At 36.0% G+C, this 22,585-nt stretch overlaps 1 protein-coding gene and 1 pseudogene across 1 annotated transcript; both read right to left on the bottom strand.

Moving 5' to 3' along the window:
* Positions 1–280: 280 nt before the first annotated feature.
* LOC136068978 (uncharacterized protein At4g02000-like) lies at positions 281–796 on the bottom strand. Its single transcript, XM_065776945.1, has one exon. The coding sequence runs from the start codon at positions 794–796 to the stop codon at positions 281–283; it is 516 nt and encodes a 171-aa protein (XP_065633017.1).
* A 3,601-nt stretch (positions 797–4,397) lies between these two features.
* Positions 4,398–8,090, bottom strand: LOC112035842 (cytochrome P450 CYP82D47-like; annotated as a pseudogene).
* Between the last annotated feature and the right edge of the window lie 14,495 nt (positions 8,091–22,585).

Genomic DNA, 22,585 nt, shown 5'->3' with positions numbered 1-22,585 from the left:
TGAGGAAGATGTAGCTTTCTCCAAAGTGTCAGTTGTCATTTCTACATCAATCCGCAATCTCGAGGCCACTGGAACATCCACATTTAATGCATTCCCCACCATAGCCGAGGTTCGATATCTGCTTTTTCACCAAGTGGGGTAGGACAAGAATTTTCCGGTGGAACAGCCATCTTCGACTGCCTACCTGAGCTTGCACTTGGTTTCTCCTGGCTAGGTTGATGACCTTCTCTACCTTCATAGAAGCCCGAAACATGCAAAATAGTTTTCCTTGGGTTAATATTCAGAGAAGCACGCATGAAAGGCCTAAATTGTTTATCTTGCTGCTTAAGAGTACCCTTGCTTTCAATCCAAACAGGCAGTCTCTCTCGGCATGAGCAAGACGTCCACACCAGTAGCATAAAATAGGTAATCTTTCGTATTTGAATGATACCCAGACACGGTCACCCTCTTCCAGGTCCACAACTCTTCCACGGCATAATGGTTGGGTCACATCTACTCTGATCCTGACCCGCACAAAACTACCACCTACCTCCGTTGGGTGAGTTTTTGAGAGGCATACCTCTCCAACTGAACTGCAAATATCCTTTGCCACCTCCTTCGTCATGTATCTAACAGGAATATCAAAAACCTGTACCCAAAGAGAGGTTTTGTTAAAACTAACATCTTGTAAAGGAGTGTTTCTTTCATACTTCTGAACCACCACCAAGTGTTTGTCAAAAGTCCAAGGCTCACTGAGTAAAACTCTGTGTACATCTTCCTGATTTCCAAAAACAAACAAAAGAATATGATTTCCCATGTCTTTTATTGTGAACCCATTTAATGCTCTCCACAGTGGTTTGAAGGTCCTACCAACAGCTTCCACATTCAAAGTTCTTCGGGTTAAGAACTTGCAGCGATGATATGTTCATTAGAGCCTCTGTTTTTCCCAACGTAATTTTGTCTCCCTCTCTATCTAGTAGCGAGAGCTTAGTCCATTGTTTTGAGAGTCTTCCTTGACTGCAAACTCACGATTAGAATATTAGAGAGAGAAAGAGTAGAAGTAATAAAAGAAAGAAAACCCAACTGTTTCCCAATCCCTTGAAGGATGAACCCACTAGCCCTACAGACAAACAGAGTTGTCTCAGGGGAAAGATGATCCTTCAGAAGAAGGAACGACCCATTTCACAACCGTAGGAGAGACTTGGGAGAACCAAGTCAACCCCAGCGATAGGAAAACGTTCTTGCCACTATTCAACCATAGGATCATCGATAGGACAGACGTGTCTTCTACTCTCCTCCCCACTACTCCCTATCCTCTACTCCCTCTACTCTCCTCCCTCTCTAAACTTCCAAACAAGCCATAATGGACCGGTCAGGGGCAATATTTTTGTCCGTTAGGGGGTCAAAACAGCATTCCGCATCACCTCGAAGATAACATGGCTCCAACACTCTTTTTGCAATCTCCACAGCCCAAAGCAGAGCCTCAGCCCCAGCTTTTTTTTTTTTGGGGGGGGGGGGGGGNAAACGTCTTGGGGTTCAAGTAAAACACTTCTATATATAAGGAAAACCCTAGAACGTTTTTGGGACTTCTGAGAGAGAGATTAGAGTGCCTCTTGTCCTCCTTTTATTTTTAGGGTTTTGTACCCAAACCTCTCTAAGTCTTTGTTGCTCATATTTGCTGTTTATGTGAATCTCTTGTGAGATCTTAGAGGAGCTTTCCTTCACATAAATTAGGGTTTTCAAGGTAGAGATATTTTCTACATCTTGATGATCAACAAGGTTGCTGCCATTGAAGATTAAAAGAAAAGCAAGCGGGGAGCTTGTAGCTGATTGAAGAATTCAAGAAAGAAGTAGTCCGTGGATTCGAGCCTGCGCGTGGTCGTGTCAGGAAGTTCTACTGGTGGGTAGCATTAGGAAGTCGAGCGGGGAGCTTGTAGTCCTTTTGTACGAACTTCAATTCTTTCATAGTGAATTCAGGTTAGCCTTGAGGATCGGTGGGTCAAATCCGGGGTGGGGAGGATAATTTCAAATTAAACTTTGAATTTTTAAAATTATATATTATATAACAAGCGTTGGGTTTTGAAAACCACTATTGAATCAAGTGGTTACATTCTCTCTACGCCAAGTAGCGAACATTTATTAATGACTTTTGATAAATTACATAAATTTTGAATTTTTAAAATTATATATTATATAACAAGTGTTGGGTTTTGAAAACCACAATTGAATCAAGTTGCTACGTTCTCTCTACGCTAAGTAGCCAACATTTATTAATGACTTTTGATAAAATACATAAACTTTGAATTTTTAAAATTATATATTATATAACAAGTGTTTGGTTTTGAAAACTAATATTAAATCAAGTTGCTATGTTCTCTCTATGTCAAGTAGCCAACATTTATTAATGACTTTGATAAATTACATAAACTTTGAATTTTTAAAATTATATATTATATAACAAGCATTGGGTTTTGAAAACCACTATTGAATCAAGTTGCTACGTTCTCTCTACGCCAAATAGCCAACATTTATTATTGACTTTGATAAATTACATAATTTCGACGCAAGTTAGTTCTTAGATTTCCTATAGAATGAAAGTAGCTATGAAGCCTCTTTCTTATAGTTTGGGTTATCTTCATATTAAACTATAATTTTGGAAGAAGATCATGAATCTATATTTTCTCTGTAACCCACCAACTCAATGGGAAAAGGTAATGGGTTGGAGGGTATGAACAAACGGAAAGAAAGAAGCCTACAATCTGTTATCAGCAAGCTGTGATAGGGGGGTTTATAGTCTACCATATTTGGATATAAAGAAACGAAATTTTCCGTGGCAAACAAATCAAGTATTAAAAAAATATTGTCCAGTCCGTCAGATGAGAGATTAAAGTTCATGTAGCTATCAAAGGAAGGTTCATCATTTTTGTACCATATCAAATATTTTTCGTTTAGATGAGAATTTCTCTAATGGTACTAGGTTTGTTGTTAAAATTACATAATTATAATATTGTTTTATATAAATTGAGAATGTATTATTAAAATTTAAAATGACTTATTTTTTAAATAAATCATAATTAATTGACTAATTTAAACATATTCAATAATATTTAAAAAATGCACACCCCAACTCCATGGAACACATATTACATGTTACTTTAATTTTAAATTATTATGTAAGTTTAGAATTATAACATTGTTTTTTGTTTCCAAATGTAGGTATAATGCCTATATTATTGAAACTTGAATTTTAAAGTAATCTATAGAATATTTATCATTTTTAATGCTTTTTTAAGGCCCATATTTCTAATTTCTAATGCCTACTTTGTTTTTTATTTTTTAGCCAAAAACTAAAGATTTTAGCCTAAATTGGAAAAAAAAAAAATCATACTTTTTCAACCCAAAAATTAAGAATAAATAAATAAAATTTTGAGCCTAAAACTAAAAAGATAACATATAAAAAGAATCAATTTAATGCCAATTAATCTAAAATGGACCGAATTGGACCAAAGTAGACTGAGTGGATGGAACATGACCAAAATGAAAGGAATGGACCACATTGGACCAAATTGGAGCGAATGGATCCAACACTACAAAACGCGGGGGTATTAGGCCGCGTTTGTAAAAACGCGGCCTCAGATGGACTAAAGCCCCATTTTTCAAAAACAAATAGATGGTCGATTTGGAACGTATTACAAAAATAAATAATACGCTTTCACTTTTAGATATTATATAAATTTCATTAATTGTTTAGTAAATTAGAACTTACTGAATTGTAGTTGTAGTTGTAGTTGAGTTTTCTCTTTGTCAACAATAAATGAGTATGTGTATAGACAAGTGTCCGAGCTTCTATAAGTGAGTTTGAAAATGTGTTCTAATAAATTTCCAACTTGCTTATAAATAAGGAAAAAAAAAAATATTCAAACCTGTACCAGACTCAGATGAATGGTGTCAACAACACGTGAAAATAAATCAATTCTAGGTTGATATAACGGCTGGCAACTGATTGTCTAGGGATAATGAATTTTGACATGGTAGATATTATTATTATTCTTACAATAGGAATTAAACCTACAACAGGTCGTAGCTAGCAAACAAATGCTTCTCCAAGAGAAGATAAGATTCTAACTCCAAATTATCGACTCTGGTATCACAATAGATGGTCGATTATCCCAAAATTTAAAATTGCTACGAAATAATGAATTTAATATTTTAACTAATATTTTAACCGATCTATTTTAAATTGAATGTAATATTTTAAAACTTTGACAGAATAGTTTTTGCAAAAGAAAACTAATATATTTATAGTGATCTACATGGAGAAAACACACAACTCTGTAGTTCAACTCACGAGATAAATGTATAATTATTTTAATATTACATATGAATTTATATTATTTATCATAAAAATATCATTGAAATTATGCATAAGCTTGAGCAGCAAGGCGAGGAGTAAAACTGACTTCCAATTGGGTGGCTTTGACGACGTTGGTAAGTCCAACTTTCTCAGTCATGTCTAGGGGTTCATCAGATGGCGTTGCAATTTCGAAAGCATGCAACAACGTAGCTAGTGTGAGCTGTGTAACTTGTAGTGCAAATGAAATCTTAGGGCACATTCTTCTACCACTGCCAAATGGTATCAACTCAAAAATAGTTTTCAAAACCGGACTGAACCGGAGAGGTCGGATCGTGAAAATTGAAAACCGGGATGAAAACTGGTTTTTTAAGCCTAAAGAACTATATTTTTAGTTAATTCCATGCATCTCTAAAACTGATGTTGGACCGTACGAACCGGTGAAAGAACTGTGCGGTCTAACCCCTTAGCAATTTTTTTAATAAAAACAACTTAACATAATTTTATTCTACTTAATTAAATTATCCATCTCTTATAAAGAATAAAAAAAATTATAATTAAAATCCTTCAAAGATATTCGACTTTACTTCAAAAATTAATCATAAATTTTAATATTGTCATAGTTATTATTTTATTTTATTAACTTTATTATTTAATTATTAAATATATGATTAAAAATCATTAAATTTTCCTCACATATATATATATATTAGTCAATTTTGCTAGTTTTATAAATTTAATATCTATATTTAGGCTTTAATTAACTATTAAATTAATTATGACGTTATCACGGTTCGACCTCGGTTCAACCTCAAAAATCTTGAACCTCTCTCTTTTATGGTTCAATGAATGGTCTAAGTCTGAAAACCTTGTTGAAAATGCTAGCCCTTAACATCAACACTCTTGTGAGTTGTAAGGAATCTTTCACGTTGAAATTCAGTTGGATCCACCCACACACTTGGATCTTGATGGAGTTTTGGAACATTAACAAGGAGTCGTTTACCTGTTGGGAGGTTATTGCCAGCCAAAGAACAGTTTTCCAACGACTCATGTGACACTAAGAGTGGTGCAGCAGGATACAAACGCATTGTTTCTTTGAGGATAGCTTGGAGATACTCCAGGTTTTTCACATCTGATTCCTTCACTTGCCTTTCTCTACCAACTTGGACATCTAATTCTTGTTGAGCTTTCTTTAGATCTTCACGGTTATTGAGAAGTAAAGAGAGAGCCCATGTCAATGTTATTGTTGTTGTATCTGTGGCGGCTAAGATAAGACCCTACAATGCAAAAGTAATGTAAATGGAATGTGGCGAATTGACGTGATCCTAACTCCATAATAAGTCGAGTAAATCAATTTTGCTATTTTCAGTAACATGTCGTAGACAATTTCGTCTGCTTGAGTGATTTGGTGAATGACTTATGTGAAATACTAATATTGGATCACCAATTTTGAATGGACTCACCGATTTTGGGCCATGACATATGACAAAGGATTTCTTAAAGGAGTGTTCAAAAATCAAAATAGCTCTACTACCCAAACCCCCAACACCACACCCCCCCGCCCCCCACAAAAAAAAAACACCTTCGTTTGCCTATGCGTATTTGATATTTAGCTTCAAATGAGAAAATATTCTTATACACTCGTTAATATATACTACTATATAGTACCTATAATTTCACACATGTTGTCCACATGATTTTAACACGTCCACACTTAATAATGAAATGCAAATATGTACAACAATGTACATAATGAGTGTATAATAAACCCGTTTGATATTTAGCAAGTTTTCAAGTAGTGTTTATTGTATGCATGAATTAATATGGTTATTAAAAAAAAAAAAAAAAGTGCTCCAAAAAAAAAAAAAAAAGCACTTTACCAAACATGTAGCTTTGACGATTGTCTATCTCAACGTAACTAGATATCTCATCCTCATCAGTGACAGCGGATAACAATACATCCATCAAATCTTGGTTTTCCTTCATCCCACCAAACAATTTCCTCTGCTTATGTTCTTCTAGCCAACCTCCAACCATATGATCCAATTCTTTCATTGTCTTCTTCATAGCTTTCTCATATCCTCCCACGTCCAACCATCTTAGCTAAGGTAGTGCATCTGACACCACAAATGTCCCACTCAAATGGAAAAAATCTCTCAATGCCTTTCGACAATTATCATTCCCTTCATTCTCATCCTTGGTCATAGCCCCACCAAATCTCTTCCTTACAACCATCCTAGATACCATATTTAGTGTTGTATACCCAAACCATTTTCCATATCCACAAACTTCTTGTTTTTCTTGCCCAATTGCTCAAATATCTCTTTTATAGAATCATTTACCTCTGCTCTCTAATGTGTTTGAGCGTCTCAGGGCGATGATTTGAGAGAACTTCTAGCATGGTCATTTTTCTCATTTGGCGCCAATAAGGATCATAAGGGCTAAACCCAAACATGGCATAGTTGTAGCCCAGTAGTTCTAGATCTAGAGCTTTTGGACGGTTGGCAAAAGCTTTGTCATTAGTGGTAAAACATTCTTTAGCTGTCTCCCAACTGCTTACTACTAGAGTTCGATGCACACCCAACCAAATAGTAAAGATTGGTCTGTATTTGTCAGCCATGTTACCCAAGGTAATATGGGGTGGTTGTGACCCTCCTAATTGGTGGAGCCGTGGAGGTAGGGCTGTAAATGAACCAAGCCGATCATGAACAACTTGGGCTCGGCTCGATAAAAAGCTTGTTCATGTTTATTTGTCTATAAATAAGCCAAGTTTGAGCCTTAGTTTTAGGCTCATTTAATAAACAAGCTGAGCCCAAGCTAAAAAATTTGTTCACAAACAAGTTTGTGAGCTATTAGGCTTGATACACAACAATTCAAGCATAGAGTCATTTATAAGTTTATATGTGTTATCTAAATATACTCATTACACATATCTTAATAATGATATTGCCAACATGAGACCACTACCTATATTACCTTAAGTTTTCCCTTCCTTTAAACTGATCAAGAACCACTTTAAACTATAGTTACATTTAAAAATAAATAATTAATTAATTAGGCCACATATGATTCTTCCCTATCAATCATCTAAAGTAAAGTTATGAAAAATGTTAGTATTTTCTCATTCATAATCGTTACAAATAGGTATTTTTCTAGTCCTTCACCATCTAACGTGAATGTAAAAATTATGTTTTGAACAATTGCTGAACCTATTGACAAGAAATGATGAATGAATGAATTTAATTATGTAAATTATTAATTTGAATAATGGTTAATTATAAGTAGAACTAGATGGATAAAATGAGTATACTATTTTGTTTTTATTTTTTCTTAATTTTAGAGATTTAAGCATTTAATAATGTAATATTTTTAGATCTCAAGCTCAAAAACTTGACCTGAGCTCGAGTTTGAGCTTGATATTAAGTTTGAGTTTGACTTGACTAATTAATTAAGCCAAGCTCAAGCTCAAGCTTTTTGGCTTTCCCACGAGCTCAACCTCAAGCACTATTTTTAGGCTTGTCACAAGCTCAAGCCAAGCTTAAGCTTTTGATTTTTCCTAACTAGCCAAGCTTGAACATTCACTACTAGACAAAGCTTGGCTCGTTTACAACCCTAGGTAAAGGTGGCCTATCAAAGGCCATGCACTGTCAACTTCTAGTGGAACTTTCTTCTTCCTATCAGATTTTTGTACTCTTCCCGATATCCATAAGTATAAAAGAAAGAAGAGAAATAGGAAAAAGGCTAAGATGCTGGCCATAGAACTAATAGAAGATAGAAGCTGTGAAGGAATATTGTAAGAGAAGGAAGAGCGAATATTTACTATTTATGGACCCTAGACTATGGTAAAGGGGTTCTCATAATGTGACATTTCTTAGGCCTTTAACATTAGTTTAAGCACACACCAACCATGAAGTTATCGGGTACTCCCAGAGCAATGCTTCCCCCTCCCACATGAGGATTTGGCCCACCTCTCATGTGAGAGGAGAGAGCATTGCTCGGAGAGTACCCAATAAATTTCGTATGCGAATCTCACGTTCAATTAAGTAATATGTAGCATATACCAGCTCCATTTGAGTGAGGCTTTATTTAAGGGTTGTGTTTAGTTTACACACTAGTGTTTAGTTTATTAAAACACTAACGTTTACCATTTATTTATTATACGATAAACTATAACTCAGAACTTGCCATATTTTCCCTAATTGAAAAGAACAATCTTGAAGGTAAGAGAAAATAGACGGGTATTAACATATCATATAATAAAATAATCCTGAAATCGTGGATGCCAGCGTCAATTGATTCATATTTATTAAAAATTTTAATGAATTACACAGTCTTCTTATAATTTATGAGAATTTCATATTAGACTTTGAATTTTAAAAACTGCTATTGAATCGAGTCGATCACTACAATCTCCCTACGCCAAGTAGCTAACATTTATTAAAGACTTTGATAAACTATATAATTTTCATATAGTTTGGTTTAGCATCAAATTAAACTATAAATATTTTAAAATTATAATATACAATATAATAAAAATTGAATCATAAAAATTTGTGATTGTACCAAGTGGCTATATTTTCTCTACTTCAACTGGCTAACCTTTTTATTAGACTTTGCTAAATTATATAATTTCCTTATAGTTTGGAGTAGTTTCAAATTAAACCTCGAATTTAATACTTTTTAATTAAAATCATTGATCATACACCATATAAGAAAAGTTTTGTCCTAAAATCCACGGTTTAGGCAAGTGACTACTTATTCCCTTATACCAAGTAGCTAAACCTTTATTAAATACTTGTGTAATTAAATTATAAGATATTTGTTGGGATTAGTGCCCTAGAATCATATTGTAAGATGTTATATATGATATTATGTATGACATTATGTTTGACATGATGTATGACTTAATATTGTAATTAATAAAGTTGTTTTATTATTATCTAAAATAATGGTAACATGAATATTCGAACATTATCATTTAGTCCATGAGATGCATAGTATGTGATTTAGTCACAGAAGATATAAGTCACAAGTTCTTTGTAAACTCAGAATTTTAGTCTGTAGTCGATGATGAAATTGGGCATTTCATCTGCGAAGACTATAACATATCAACTCAGATGATTTGTCTTGATCATGGAAGTTGAGACTTCTAGTTGATATGTTGATATGTTTTAAGAGTTAAGACATATTGAACTGAACCGCTGTGAGATTTATTATTCTCCTAATGACTGTCAATTGAATAATAAATCTCACGACTTATATTTACATAAACTCTTAATCCTGAGAGAATAATGGACTTGATCATGAAGTGTAGATTGCTTTGATATATTAGGAGTGAGATCTAAAGTAATGGTCAAAACTTCAGTATGTTGGGCAGCCACATTTAGTGTTGATGGAACATATATTTTCAATGGAAATATAAAATATTCCTTTGAGATAAGTTTAATGGGTTTAGTTATTCATAGAGTTAGGCTTAACCACTTTAGTATATATATTTATGAAATTGGATTTCATAATGTATGATGAATAACTTAAAAGGATTAAACCGAGTACTCAAGGATTAAGATGTAATAATTTACAAAGTGGCAGTCTACTTTCATAACTTTGTATTACTACGAATATTTTATGAAGGGATTGCATGTATAATAAGGTCTTGGGATATAATTTGTTAATAAGGCTTAGAGTGCAATTATATTTATTTATATAGTGGTATTAAATATAATTAATGGTAACTTTGGACTTGTCAAGAGTTGACAGAAAAGCCCAAAGCCCATTGGAGCTAGTGTCTTAGTGGTCCCTTTTGGTCCCACTTCAAGTCACATACTAAAGCCCAATTGGAAAGTCCCGTAAGGCTAGCCTAATTAGATAATTGGTTATTAGGAGAGAAACATACAGAATTTTATAACACACAACAAGTTTATGAAATGGTATGTATGAGAGTGTTGGACATTCTCTCATTCTCCATTGGAAACTGATTGAGAGACCACACATCTTGGGCGTTAGTGGAATTGGAGTGAAGATTGAAATTGTTCCTGAGAACTTTTGATCTTTGGTTTTGAAATTCACTACACCAAGGTACACTATCTTGTTCTATATTCTGAAACTTACATTATGCATGTTATCAATTCTAAATGAAGTAGATCTGTTATTTTTCCACTGCAATCATTTATATTTCTATCAAATGGTATTAGAGCGGTCTTCATTTTCGAATTTGTATAATATGTTTAGTGAGTTTTAGAATTGAAGAGAATCATTTTCCTGGTTGTAAAAATTTTGCAGTCATTTTTCTGCATATTATAGTTTTTGAAACTATTGTTTGATTAAAACTGATTTTAATGTTATGATGCTGTTTAAGTATGATTTTAACCATGTAAAATTGAATTTTAACACTTTAACATCAAGAAATTCAAGTTTTAATCTTAATCTTATCGTTTTTGATCATTAAGAATGTGTTTTGTTCATTGGAAATGTCAAAAACGGTTAAACAAAAAAAAAAGGCTGTTTTTGGGCGTTTTTCACGACTAGAGAGTTGCAAGATAAGTCGCCAGTGAGTCGCCAAAGTTTCTGTATGAACTTCGCGACTGGTCGAGTCGCCAATAAGTCGCCAAAACTCGCGACTAGTTCTGACGACTAGGCGAGTTGCCAAAACAAGTCGCCAAATCTCGTGACTGGTTCTGGCGACTGGGTGAGTTGCCAAAACGAGTCGCCAAAATTCTGAAATTTGTTTTTTACATGTATAAAGAGCAAGGCCTTATGTAATTAGTTTATGTATGTATTAAACAATTAAAAACCTTTCTTTTAAAATATCTAGTGGGAGAGAGATACAAGGGTTGTATCTCATGGTCTCCATTGTCGGTTTATAGTAGTGTGATTAAGCACCTTGCCTTGGCGTATATGCCTTGCTCCCTTCGGAGGGTGTTTAATTCATGGTACTACAGGTTAAGCTTTTTAATGATGGATGAAGTGTGTTTACATTGAGAACGACCACACTTCCATGGAGTTACTTGGTGACTCACATTGATTCTAAACAATGGTGTACACTAAACTAAATATAATGTTAACCTCCCTTCGCAGCTATGTCATTGTTACTTAGAGGCTGAAGGAATAAGCGGCAAGTTATTTTTGTTTGGTAAGAGTTACCATGACAGTATTAATAATGAGAATAATTCTCGCTTAATTATAGTGATTAATATGACCTCGCTTCCGAGGAATATTAATTGCAGGATTGGGTTGTCGTTGCATATATTATATTATGGTTTTATTAAGATTCCATACTATATGTTCATATGCTAAATTGATAATGTCCAATTTACTTATTATATTCATGTTTGTTATTTTCATATTTGAACATGGCATCTTTTAGCCTACTTATTACTATTCTTAATCAAAACAAACTGACTGGTTCCAACTATGTTGACTGGAACAGAAATTTGGACATAGTTCTCATTGCTGAAGAGCACAAATATGTATTTACTAAACCATGTCCTAGCCTTCCTTCATTAGATGCTCATCCTGAGGAAAAACAGCGATATGATCATTGGCGGAAATCTAATGAATTGGCCAAGTGCTATATACTAGCATCTATCTCAAATGTTCTACAGCATCAAATGGTATTAGAGCAGTCTTGATTTTTGAATCTGTATAATATGTTTAGTGAGTTTTAGAATTGAAGAGAATCATTTTCATGGTTGTAAAAATTTTGCAGTCATTTTTCTGCATATTATAGTTTTTGAAACTATTGTTTGATTAAAACTGATTTTGATATTATGATGTTGTTTAAGTATGATTTTAACCATGTAAAATTGAATTTTAACACTTTAACATCAATGAAATTCAAGTTTTAATCTTAATCTTATTGTTTTTGATCATTAAGAATGTGTTTTGTTCATTGGAAACGTAAAAAATGGTTAAACAGAAAAAACGGCTGATGGTAGCAGGATTCCAGTTGTAGCTGTTGGTATTTATAATTTATGTTTTGAATCTAGAATTTTAATATTGGAAGACTGTCTATATGTACCTAATGTTCGTAGGAATTTAATTTCTACAACTTATTTAGGTAAACATGGATATTGTGTTATCCTTAAAGACAATGTTGTAATAAAGAAGAGTAAAGTGTTTATCTGTTCTGACAATATTGTTGATGGTCTTTATATTTTAACTCCTGATAAGCATAAATTATATAATTCTGAATTAGATAATGACTCTCATGTAAAATCATTAAAGAGAAAGTTTCCTTCTACTAATGATGCATATCTTTAGCACTTGCGTTTGGGTCATATTAATCCAAACAGAATTCAAAGACTAATCAAAGATGGACTCTTAGAGTCTTTGGACTTTGATGAATTTCCAGTTTGTGAATCTTGTTTGGAAGGCAAAATTACCAAAAGACCTTTTAATGCAAAAGGGAGAAGAGCCCAAGAATTGCTTGAATTAGTTCATACGGATGTTTGTGGTCCTATGTCAACCTAAGCAAAAGGAGGTTATGAGTACTTCATCACTTTTACCGATGATTACTCAAGGTATGGTTATGTGTACCTAATGAAACGGAAGTCTGAAACCTTTGAAAAGTTCAAAGAGTTTAGGGCTGAAGTTGAGAATCAATTAGGTAAGCGCATAAAAGCCATCCGATTTGATCGTGGTGGTGAATACCTTCTTAGGGTTTTCAAGGATTACTTAACTCAAAATGGGATTGTATCGCAATTGACTACACCTGGAACTCCTCAACAAAATGGTGTAGCAGAAAGAAGGGATAAGACTTTTAGAAATGGTTAGGTCCATGATGAGTTACTCAACTTTACCAATTTCTTTTTGGGGTTATGCCTTAAATACAGCAATACATCTTTTGAATTTAGTTCCATCAAAATCTGTTCCCAAAACACCCATGAAATTGTGGAGTGGGCATAAGCCTAGTATGAAATATCTCCACATTTGTGGTTATCCTGCACATGTATTAAAAGGGAAGCTTGATAAATTGGAACTGAAATCAGAAGTGTGTTTACTTGTAGGTTATCCAAAAGAAACTAGGGGTTATTTATTCTATAGTCGTAAAGATAACAAAGTTTTTGTTAGTACAAATGCTAGATTCTTGGAAAATGACTATATGAATAGTTTCACTCCTAGAAGTAGAGTTGTGTTGGCTGAAATGAATGAAACTGTAAATGAACAACCAATGGAACAAACTAGGGATGATGTGGCCATATTGGATACACCACAAGATACTACCTATGAGATGCCTAGTACACAGGTGCCTCATCGTAGTGGGAGAATTGTTCGGCCTCCTATAAGATTCATAGGTTTGGGAGAAACTTATGAAGCTGTCTCAGAAGAGGCCGAATCGGATCCCTATACTTATGAATAGGCAATGAATGATATAGATGCACATCATTGGGTCAAAGCTATGAAATCTGAATTAGATTCCATGTATTCCAATCAAGTTTAGGATCTTGTAAAGGCGCCTAACGGCATTAAACCTGTTGGTTGCAAGTGGGTTTACAAGAAGAAGAAAGGGATAGATGGAAAGGTTGAAACCTTTAAAGCAAGGCTAGTGGCAAAAGGGTATACTAAAAAAGAAGGTATTGATTATGAAGAAACCTTTTCACCAGTAGCAATGCTTAAATCTATCAGAATTCTCTTATCCATTGCTGCTCATTATGATTATGAGATTTGGCAAATGGATGTTAAGACTACTTTTCTAAATGGCAATCTTGAAGAGGAAATCTATATGATGCAACCGGAAGGTTTCATAGATAAGAACCAAGAGCATATGGTATGCAAGTTAAAAAAGTTCATTTATGGACTTAAGCAAGCATCTAGGTCATGGAACATCAGATTTGATCAAACAATCTATAAAGCTATTATTTACAACTATGTATTTTGTTGGCTTTTATTTCATGCCAAATTTGATTGTAATCATTATCAATCGTTTATACCCTGTATCTATTGTAGGATTTGTTGTAATGGATGTGTGATAGAGAGAGTGTGTGAAGTCTCAAGCATTTGAAGGCTGAAGAATTCTCACTGGTATGTTGCGACCTAGCTTCCCGCGAAATGAATCATATGCCATGCACATGCTGGAATGCGAAGAGTCAGGCTAGGTGGAGACAGCTGTGTCTCGCGAGTATCTCACGGGCAAGGCCTTCCCGCGAGACACCCGCGAGGCAATCTGTTTTGCCAGCCTGTACTAAATGACTCACATTTTCTGTACCTATCCTATATATACCTTAATTACCCACAAATGTTGAGGAATGCTTCAGAGAGAAAACCCTAGCCAAACACATTGGGAATTAGAGATTGTCATCCCCACCTTTCTCTATACATTTGCTTGTGGTATCTTCTCAGCCCTTCCCTCTCCATTTCCACACCATTGAGAGTCTGATAGCCCAAAAACTTACCACACCCTTTGAGAGTGTTGTGTGACGTTTTGGTACTGCTGGGAAGCATTGGAAGAAGTCTGGAATGGCAGAAACAACATGGAGTTTGTTGCGGGATCTGGGGTGCTAGACAAGACACGGTTACAAGAAGCCTTGTTGGAGTAGGAGCTTGGAGGGCTTAGATGCATTGGGTAGATTAGGCTTGGAGGGTCTCTTACTAACCCATGTATCCCAACTGATTGTCTAGTGGATCGATTTCCGCTTGGAGGGTAGCGGAGAGGTTTTCCACCGAGTTCTTCAGTTTCCTCTTCGAAAACACGTCTCGGTATCCTCTTCGAAAACATGTCTCGGTATTTTCTGTGTTTGCATCATTCTTCCTTACTCTTTTATATTCCATTATACTGCTATGTTGCTTAGTTTATGGATTAGAGTAGCTTATTTGTTCATTCGCTCGCATTTACACTATTTCGCACTTTGTAGTAAGTTAGTGTAAAATCTATTGAGCCGTAACTTAGATTGGGGGGTCTAAATAGCTCTTGTTTTTTCAACACATTTTCAAGCTTTCAATTGGTATCAGAGCGGGTATACTCGCTGTGGTTTAAATACCTAATTGTGATCCTTGACCCTATTTGAGATGGACCGGTCTCAATCGCTCAATGTTCCACCATTTTTTGATGGGAACAATTATGCTTTCTGGAAAGTCAAAATGAGAGCATTTTTATGCTCTATGGATGATACCGTTTGAGATGCAGTTGAAACTGGTTAGACTAAGTCGACAAATCCTAAGTCCGCTTGGGATAAGGCAGCTCTCGCAGCAGCCAATGCTAACAGTAAAACGTTAAATGCTATTTTTTGTGGTGTGTCTCCTGATGAATTCCACAGGATCTCTCATATAACGGTAACCAAGGAAGCTTGGGAGATTTTGGAGACGACATATGAGGGTACGAAGAAAGTTAAGGACACAAAGCTTCAGATGCTTACCACAAAATTTGAAGAGCTCAAGATGGGGGATGATGAACTATTTGATTCATTCTATGGGAAGCTCAATGAAATTGTAATTGCTAAACTCAATCTTAGGGAGAAGATTGAAGATACTAAGGTGGTGAGAAAAATTTTGAGGTCCTTACCAGAGAGCTTTCGGGCAAAAGTCATAGTTATAGAGGAAAGCAAGGATTTGGATGAAATTAAGATCCAAGAGCTCATTGGATCCCTTCAAATGTATGAGCTTGGACTACCTTCCCACAAGACAAGAAATCGCTTACTCTTAAAACCATCACCGAAAGAATGGATGATCCTTCCAAAGAAGATGAAGTGGAAAAGAAAGTAGTATATCTTGCGAAAAACTTCCGAAAATTTCTGAAGATGAAGAACAATGGAAAACCATTCAATAGAGAAAAATTTTCATCTTCAAGAGGTGATAGGAAAGAGTTTACAAGGAAAGAAGGGAAGGATTCTCAACCTTCTTCAGACATTGTGTGCTATGAGTGCAATGGCCATGGACGTCTAAAGGAGGAGTGTCCAAATTTTCTGAAGGGAAAAGGCAAGGCTTATGCCACGACGCTCAATGATACAGAATCTTCTGATTCTGACTCGGAAGAGAGTTGTGATGGAGAGGGAAACTACTCCGCCTTCATGACCATTGCTCATGTGGAGTCATCGGATGGTTTGGGTGCACTTGTGAAGGAGCTTGGTGAGCATTCTGATTCAGAGTCTATTGGGATTGTGGAAGAATCAGATACTGAAAAGGAAGAGAATATAGCGAATCTTCAAGAAAACTACTCCTTACTACTTGAGAAGTCAGGAGAGTATTCCAGAGTAGCCAAGGCAGCTGTAAGGAAAATGAAGAAAGCTAAGGAAGATTACAGAAGTCTCTTGATCAGATATAAAGAGGCTAAGTGTGAGATTGAGACACTAAATGGCGAGCTATTTGAAGCGTATACGAATGTGAGATTTCTTGAGCAAGAGGTTGTGCAAGCTCATGCTAAGATAGAGAGAGTTTCCTCTCAGAAGTTAGAAGATATTATATCATCTCAAAAACCTTCTTCAGACAAGTCTAGGCTAGGATACAACGGAAGAAGCTGCTCATCAGCCAAAGTCACGAAAGAAGTAAAGTTTGTGAAGGCAAACGAGACGATTGATGAAGAGCCCATTCTTGAGAAAGTTGAGAATGTAAAGAAGAAGAATGTGGTTGAGCATCGAATGGTGAATAAGCCCCGAAATCAATCTGTGGTTAAATATGAAACCAGAGGAAGATCTCTCCCAAGATCACAACGGGGTCCTAGAACGGATTATGTGTGTCATTATTGCAGACTGCAAGGACATGCCAGACTCAATTGTCAAAAGCTGAGATTAGACAACAATGCAAGCGCACCTCAGTCATGAGAAAGGAGAAATGACATTAGGTCTTGGGGTAGTGAGCAACCAAGAAGTCAAAATCATGATCCCAGTATGACGGATATGATGAAGATGATCGGTGCCTTCACCACTTGCTTGGAGAGTTTCACCAGAAGGATTGAAAGTCCAAACTCTCGTACCTAATCCATCAAGGATATCGCCCCAAACGCACGTGACGTGTGGGTGAAGAGGGGTACTCATGCATAAACATTATAACATGTCCATGCATAAATTCTTTCAATGTTTAGGGACATTTGCTTTTGCATCATTTCATGCATTGCTTTCTTTTTGCTGTTGTTCTCTTATTCGGTTGGTTTGTACCAGCTGTTTTTGTTGATCTTACTTTTCTTGTTCTATTTTAGGTGTGTTCAAAAAATTCAAAAAAAAAACCCATAAAAATTGAAAAATCTCAAAAGTTTGATCACTTGTTTTGTGTATGTCACATGTGAGTTTGGCCTAGTACCTTCGTACTTATGGCGTAGTGCATTTACAATCTTGGCTTGTCATGTATGCACTCATTTCTTTGTGGCTGAATTCTTGAACACTAAATGTGACTGTTGTAAATAGATCTTGAAGCTTGTCATGAATGATTGGTCAATAGTCTTATTGGTCTTGATACTTGCATAGACTTGTGTCTATATCTCTTCCCACTTTATTTTTCTGTTTTTGCAAAAAGAGCTCACCAAATGTAAATCTCCAAATGAAAAGAGATATTGAGCTGCAAAAGCCTGTTGCACACACTAGTATTCGACTAGAAAAAAGGGAAAGTGACTCTTCTTAATGTGTTCTATATGGTGCTCAAAAAGCCAAAGGCTAATCATCAATGTTGAAATATCATAAATTTCAAGCACCAATCTCAAAATGAGATGTTTTTGTCCAAACAAAATTAATTGGACCAATTGTTATGCCTTATGCAGAAGCCAAATGAAAAGCTTCCAAGTTTTGTATTCAATGTGTGGGAGGTCATATATACTCATTTCTATAACGGAGATAGTCCACTTGATTTCGTATCAGTTGTGTATAACTCGATTGAATTGATCATTGAAGCTTTGCTCTGGTCTATAGACTTTTCCACATTTGATACTCACACACAACACACAAGACTTTGATTCAATTAATGCCTATCTCATTTGTGTGATTGTACATGTTCAAATGTGATGTGTATGCTCAAGAACTGGTTGATCAATCCCAAAAAGATTTTTGAGTGTTTTATTTGTTTTTTGAAGTGATTTTATACTTTCGTGTCTTTTGTTTTTGTTCAAAATGTATTTGTGTGTTTTCCTTCAAAAACTGGTTCAGGGGTTGTTTCGTGAGAAGCTCGCAACTTAGAGCTTCTCGCGAAAAGGGCTTGAGGGGAATAATTTTTCAATTATGTCACACAGAAACTCTCGCGACTGTATCGCGACTGTCTTGCGGCCAACAGCTTCTCTCGAAATGCTGTTTGGCCAAAAATTGGATTTTTAAAAAAATTCAGATAGAACGTATCGTGACTGTCTTGCGACTGTTTCGCGACTTAAAGCTTCTCGCGAAAGCTTTTATGCTTCAGTGGCCATTTTCGCGGCTGTATAGCAACCGTGTCGCTACTCTGTAACCCGCGAAAAACGCGTGTTTTCAGTTTTATATTGCTGATGTGACAGTTTTTCAAATAAAAAACTCTTCCCTCGCTCAAACTCCTTCGAACCCTTTTCTTCCAAAATTACTATTTCATTCAAACCCCTTCAATCATCCAAGCGTCTTTTCTGCATTCTTTCTTCAAGGTATGTCTTTCAAACTATTCCTTTCTAAGTTTTTACTTAAATTTTGTAGAATTTTTGTTAGGGTTTTGTTAATTGGGGATTTTCGAAAATTTGGGTTGGTTTTCTAAATTGGGTGTTAATTTGTCATATCTTTTGTTTGGGCTGTGTCCCATTTGATGGTTGTGCATCTGTGTTGGCCCTTTGTGGCATTTTAACATGTATTGAGGGTAGATTTTCTCATGTTCCTGCATTGTTCATGCTTAGAGTTCATATGTGCATGATAGGTGTTTGATAGAATGTCCAAGTGACATTTTCATGCTTAATTGGATTCATGTGAGTTCCAATTTATGGGTTTCCATATGTTTAACCTTACTTTACTTGGTTTGGTCTTTTATCTAGTGTTTCCTACACTCTGCTCATGATGCACTCACTTGGCACACACCTAGGCACTCTTTAGGCACACCCTCATGCATCTCATGATGCACACACATGCACAGTTACTTACTTTCTTGCACTGTGCCTATTTTTTTTCTTGTTTTATATGGTGTTGCATATTCCTTGAGTTGGTTATGATCTGCTTTAGGATAGCTTTCATGTGCTTTGGGATTAACTTGAATCTAATCAAGTTTTTGTTTGTGTGTTTTGTTTTGGTGTTTGTGCACTTGTTCCCTTTCTGCTTTGTGAAATTGTGCAGATGTCTCCCACTAAGCATGCAGCTAAGAAGAAACCAACCTCAAAGCGTGCACGCACTGATTCTGATCATTTCAAGTCCGCAGAAGTAGATATGAAGTACAATGACTGCTATAAGGACAAGACGATCATCATGGAGAGAGTGGTTCAGTTAGAAACTCTTGAGGACACTTTCATCCCCGACATGTTCAAAGATAGAACCTGGACCAAGCTGCTGAACCCAACAGGGGTTGTTTATTCAGAGATAATCAGGGAATTCTTCTCAAATGCCACAGTTAACGGAGATTGTATTGAGTGATGGGTAAGACATAAGGAATTTGTGATTACGAGAGAGATCATCCAAGACTTTTGGAAATTCGTCCTCCATCTCAACCAATCACAGTTGCATATGAGGACAAATTGGGCTCTACTGCTAAGATGATTATAGCTCTTGGTGGTGAACTGAAGAAATCATCCATGAACACCATCAAGTTTTCTCCGGAAATGAGGACACTAAGTTATGTGATGATTCATAATCTGTATTTGGTCACCAATCTCACCACACTATCTGCTCCGAGAACAAGATTCCTGTATGATCTCTTTACTCATAAGGAGATTGACATTTGTGGCCATATCATGCATGTCTTAAAGAAGAGCATTACAAAACAGAATACACGAACTGTGATGCCGTTCTCCTCTTTGATCATGGGATTGATTGCCAAAGCAAAGCTTAATCTACCTAGTGGCCTCATAGTTGTTCAGAGGGACTACCCCATTGGTAGTCATACACTGACTAAAAGCACCACACACATCAAAAGCTCTAAGACTGGTGTGCATACCATCCCACAGCCTCGTGTTGAGCAAGATGAGGGTGGAGATACAGAGGAGGAGATTGATAGGTTCACCTCGACTCCAGAGCCATTTACACAGCCATCATCTTCGGCTCCACCACAAAGCTTGAGCAAACTTGATCTATTACTAGCTAAAATGGATCAAATGTCTACAGTGCTGGATTCTCATGTACAACACACCGCGGACCAGTTTGCATATCTTCAAGGATAGATCACCGCGCTATCTTCACAAATACAAGACTTGTTTATGGAGCAAGGCTCGGATTCAGAGTCAGATCAATTCTAGCCCTTTGGCCATTCCGGTTAAAAAGGGGGAGAAAATTTTAAGGGGGAGCTGGAGAAGAGCTTGCACAGCGTTAGGGGGAGCATAGCTTAAAAACATAGTAACATTGGTTATTGGTCTTACAGATGGTTTAATTCAGTTTCTTTTAGTTTTTATAACTGTTTTACGGCTTTTGGTTTAAAGCTTTGATACTCTAGTATTATTTTATTATAATTTCTATAGTTTTTTTTTTTTTGTGATATTCTTTATGCTTTGTAGCATGCCTTGTTTGTACCCATGATGCTTTTGTAAGCTTTTATGGTTTGTGCCATGCATTTGCAGTACCTTATTTTTGCAGTCTTTTGCTTGTGTACTTGATGTTTAATGTCATACATTTTACTTCAGTACAACACTCTTGTGCCCTTGTAGGATTGTTCCTAGATGCAAATACTTCGTGTATTTCACATTAGTTGAGTGTTGGATTTGCAAATGATACTCTTCAAATGAGCTTATCATTTTGCATGTCCAGATGTTCATTCCTCATGTGAATGAGCATAGTGATCGCTTTTGTATAGCGATTGCTTGTTTGATCTTGCCATGATCTAGTGTTTCTATTTCATTTTGCTTGATCATGCTTTTATTGCTCCATATGCTTTTCAAGTTTTTCTGCATGCAATAATGTTATTGTGTTGTTGTGTTTCAGGAGATACTTGTTCATATGTTTCAAGAGCTTATCAGAATCAAGAATTAAGTGTGAGTGAGTTTTGCCTTTGTTCCCAAACTCAAGTTTAAGTCTAGAGTCTGTTTTAGGGTTTTGTCACGGAATAGCTAAAGGGGGAGATTGTAAAGTTGTTATTTACAACTATGTATTTTGTTGGCTTTTATTCCGTGCCAAATTTGATTGTAATCATTATCAATCATTTATACCCTGTATCTATTGTGGGATTTGTTGTAAGGGATGTGTGATAGAGAGAGAGTGTGAAGTCTCAAGCATTTAAAGGCTGAAGAATTCTCGCAGGTATGTCACGAACTAGCTTCCCGCGAAATAAATCATGTACCATGCACATGCTGGAATGCGAAAAGTCAGGCCTATACACTTGCTTATGGTATCTCCTCAGCCCTTCCCTTTCCATTTCCACACCATTGAGAGGTTGATAGCCCAAACACTTACCACGCCCTTTGAGAGTGTTGTGTGACATTTTGGTGCTGCTGGGAAGCATTGGAAGAAGCCTGGAATGGCAGATTTAACATGGAGCTTGTTGCGGGATTCGGGGTGCTAGACAAGACACGGTTCCGAGAAGCCTTGTTGGAGTAGGAGCTTAGAGGGCTTAGGTGCATCGGGTAGATTAGGCTTGGAGGGTCTCTTGCTAACCCATGTATCCCAACTGATTGTCTAGTGGATCGATTTCCGCTTGAAGGGCGGCGGAGAGGTTTTTTGTCGAGTTTTTCGGTTTCCTCTTCGAAAACATGTCTCGGTGTTTTCTTTGTTTGCATCCTTCTTCCCTACTCTTTTATATTCCATTATACTGCTGTGTTGCTTAGTTTATGAATTAGAGTAGCTTATTTGTTCATCCGCTCGCATTTACACTATTCCGCATTTTGTAGTAAGCTAGTGTAAAATCTATCGAGCCGTAACTTTAATTGGGGGGTCTAAATAGCTCTTGTGTTTTCAACACATTTTCGAGCTTTCACAATCAAATCATTTGGTTTTGAACAAAATCTTGATGAACCATGTGTGTACAAAAGACATCAAACTAAAGTAGTAATGTTTCTAGTGCTTTATGTTAATGATATTTTACTCATTGGAAATGATGTAGGGGTAATATCATCTGTAAAGGTTTGGTTGTCAAGCCAATTTGACGTGAAGGACTTGGGTGAGGCTAACTTTATTCTAGGGATCAAGCTTTGGCGAGATCGCAAGAATAAGATGTTAGGCTTATCACAAGCTGGATATATAGATAAGGTTCTAGAAC

Source organism: Quercus suber, unplaced genomic scaffold, assembly GCF_002906115.3.
Source record: "Quercus suber isolate HL8 unplaced genomic scaffold, Cork oak 2.0 scaffold_145, whole genome shotgun sequence".
NCBI lineage: Eukaryota > Viridiplantae > Streptophyta > Magnoliopsida > Fagales > Fagaceae > Quercus > Quercus suber.
Note: the sequence above shows the minus strand (reverse complement) of the source record. Positions and strands in the feature narration are given on the sequence as shown.

What these genes read in the sequence shown, in the direction of transcription:
- LOC136068978 (XM_065776945.1), bottom strand. Translation starts at nt 796, where the DNA reads ATGGGAAATCATATTCTTTTGTTTGTTTTTGGAAATCAGGAAGATGTA.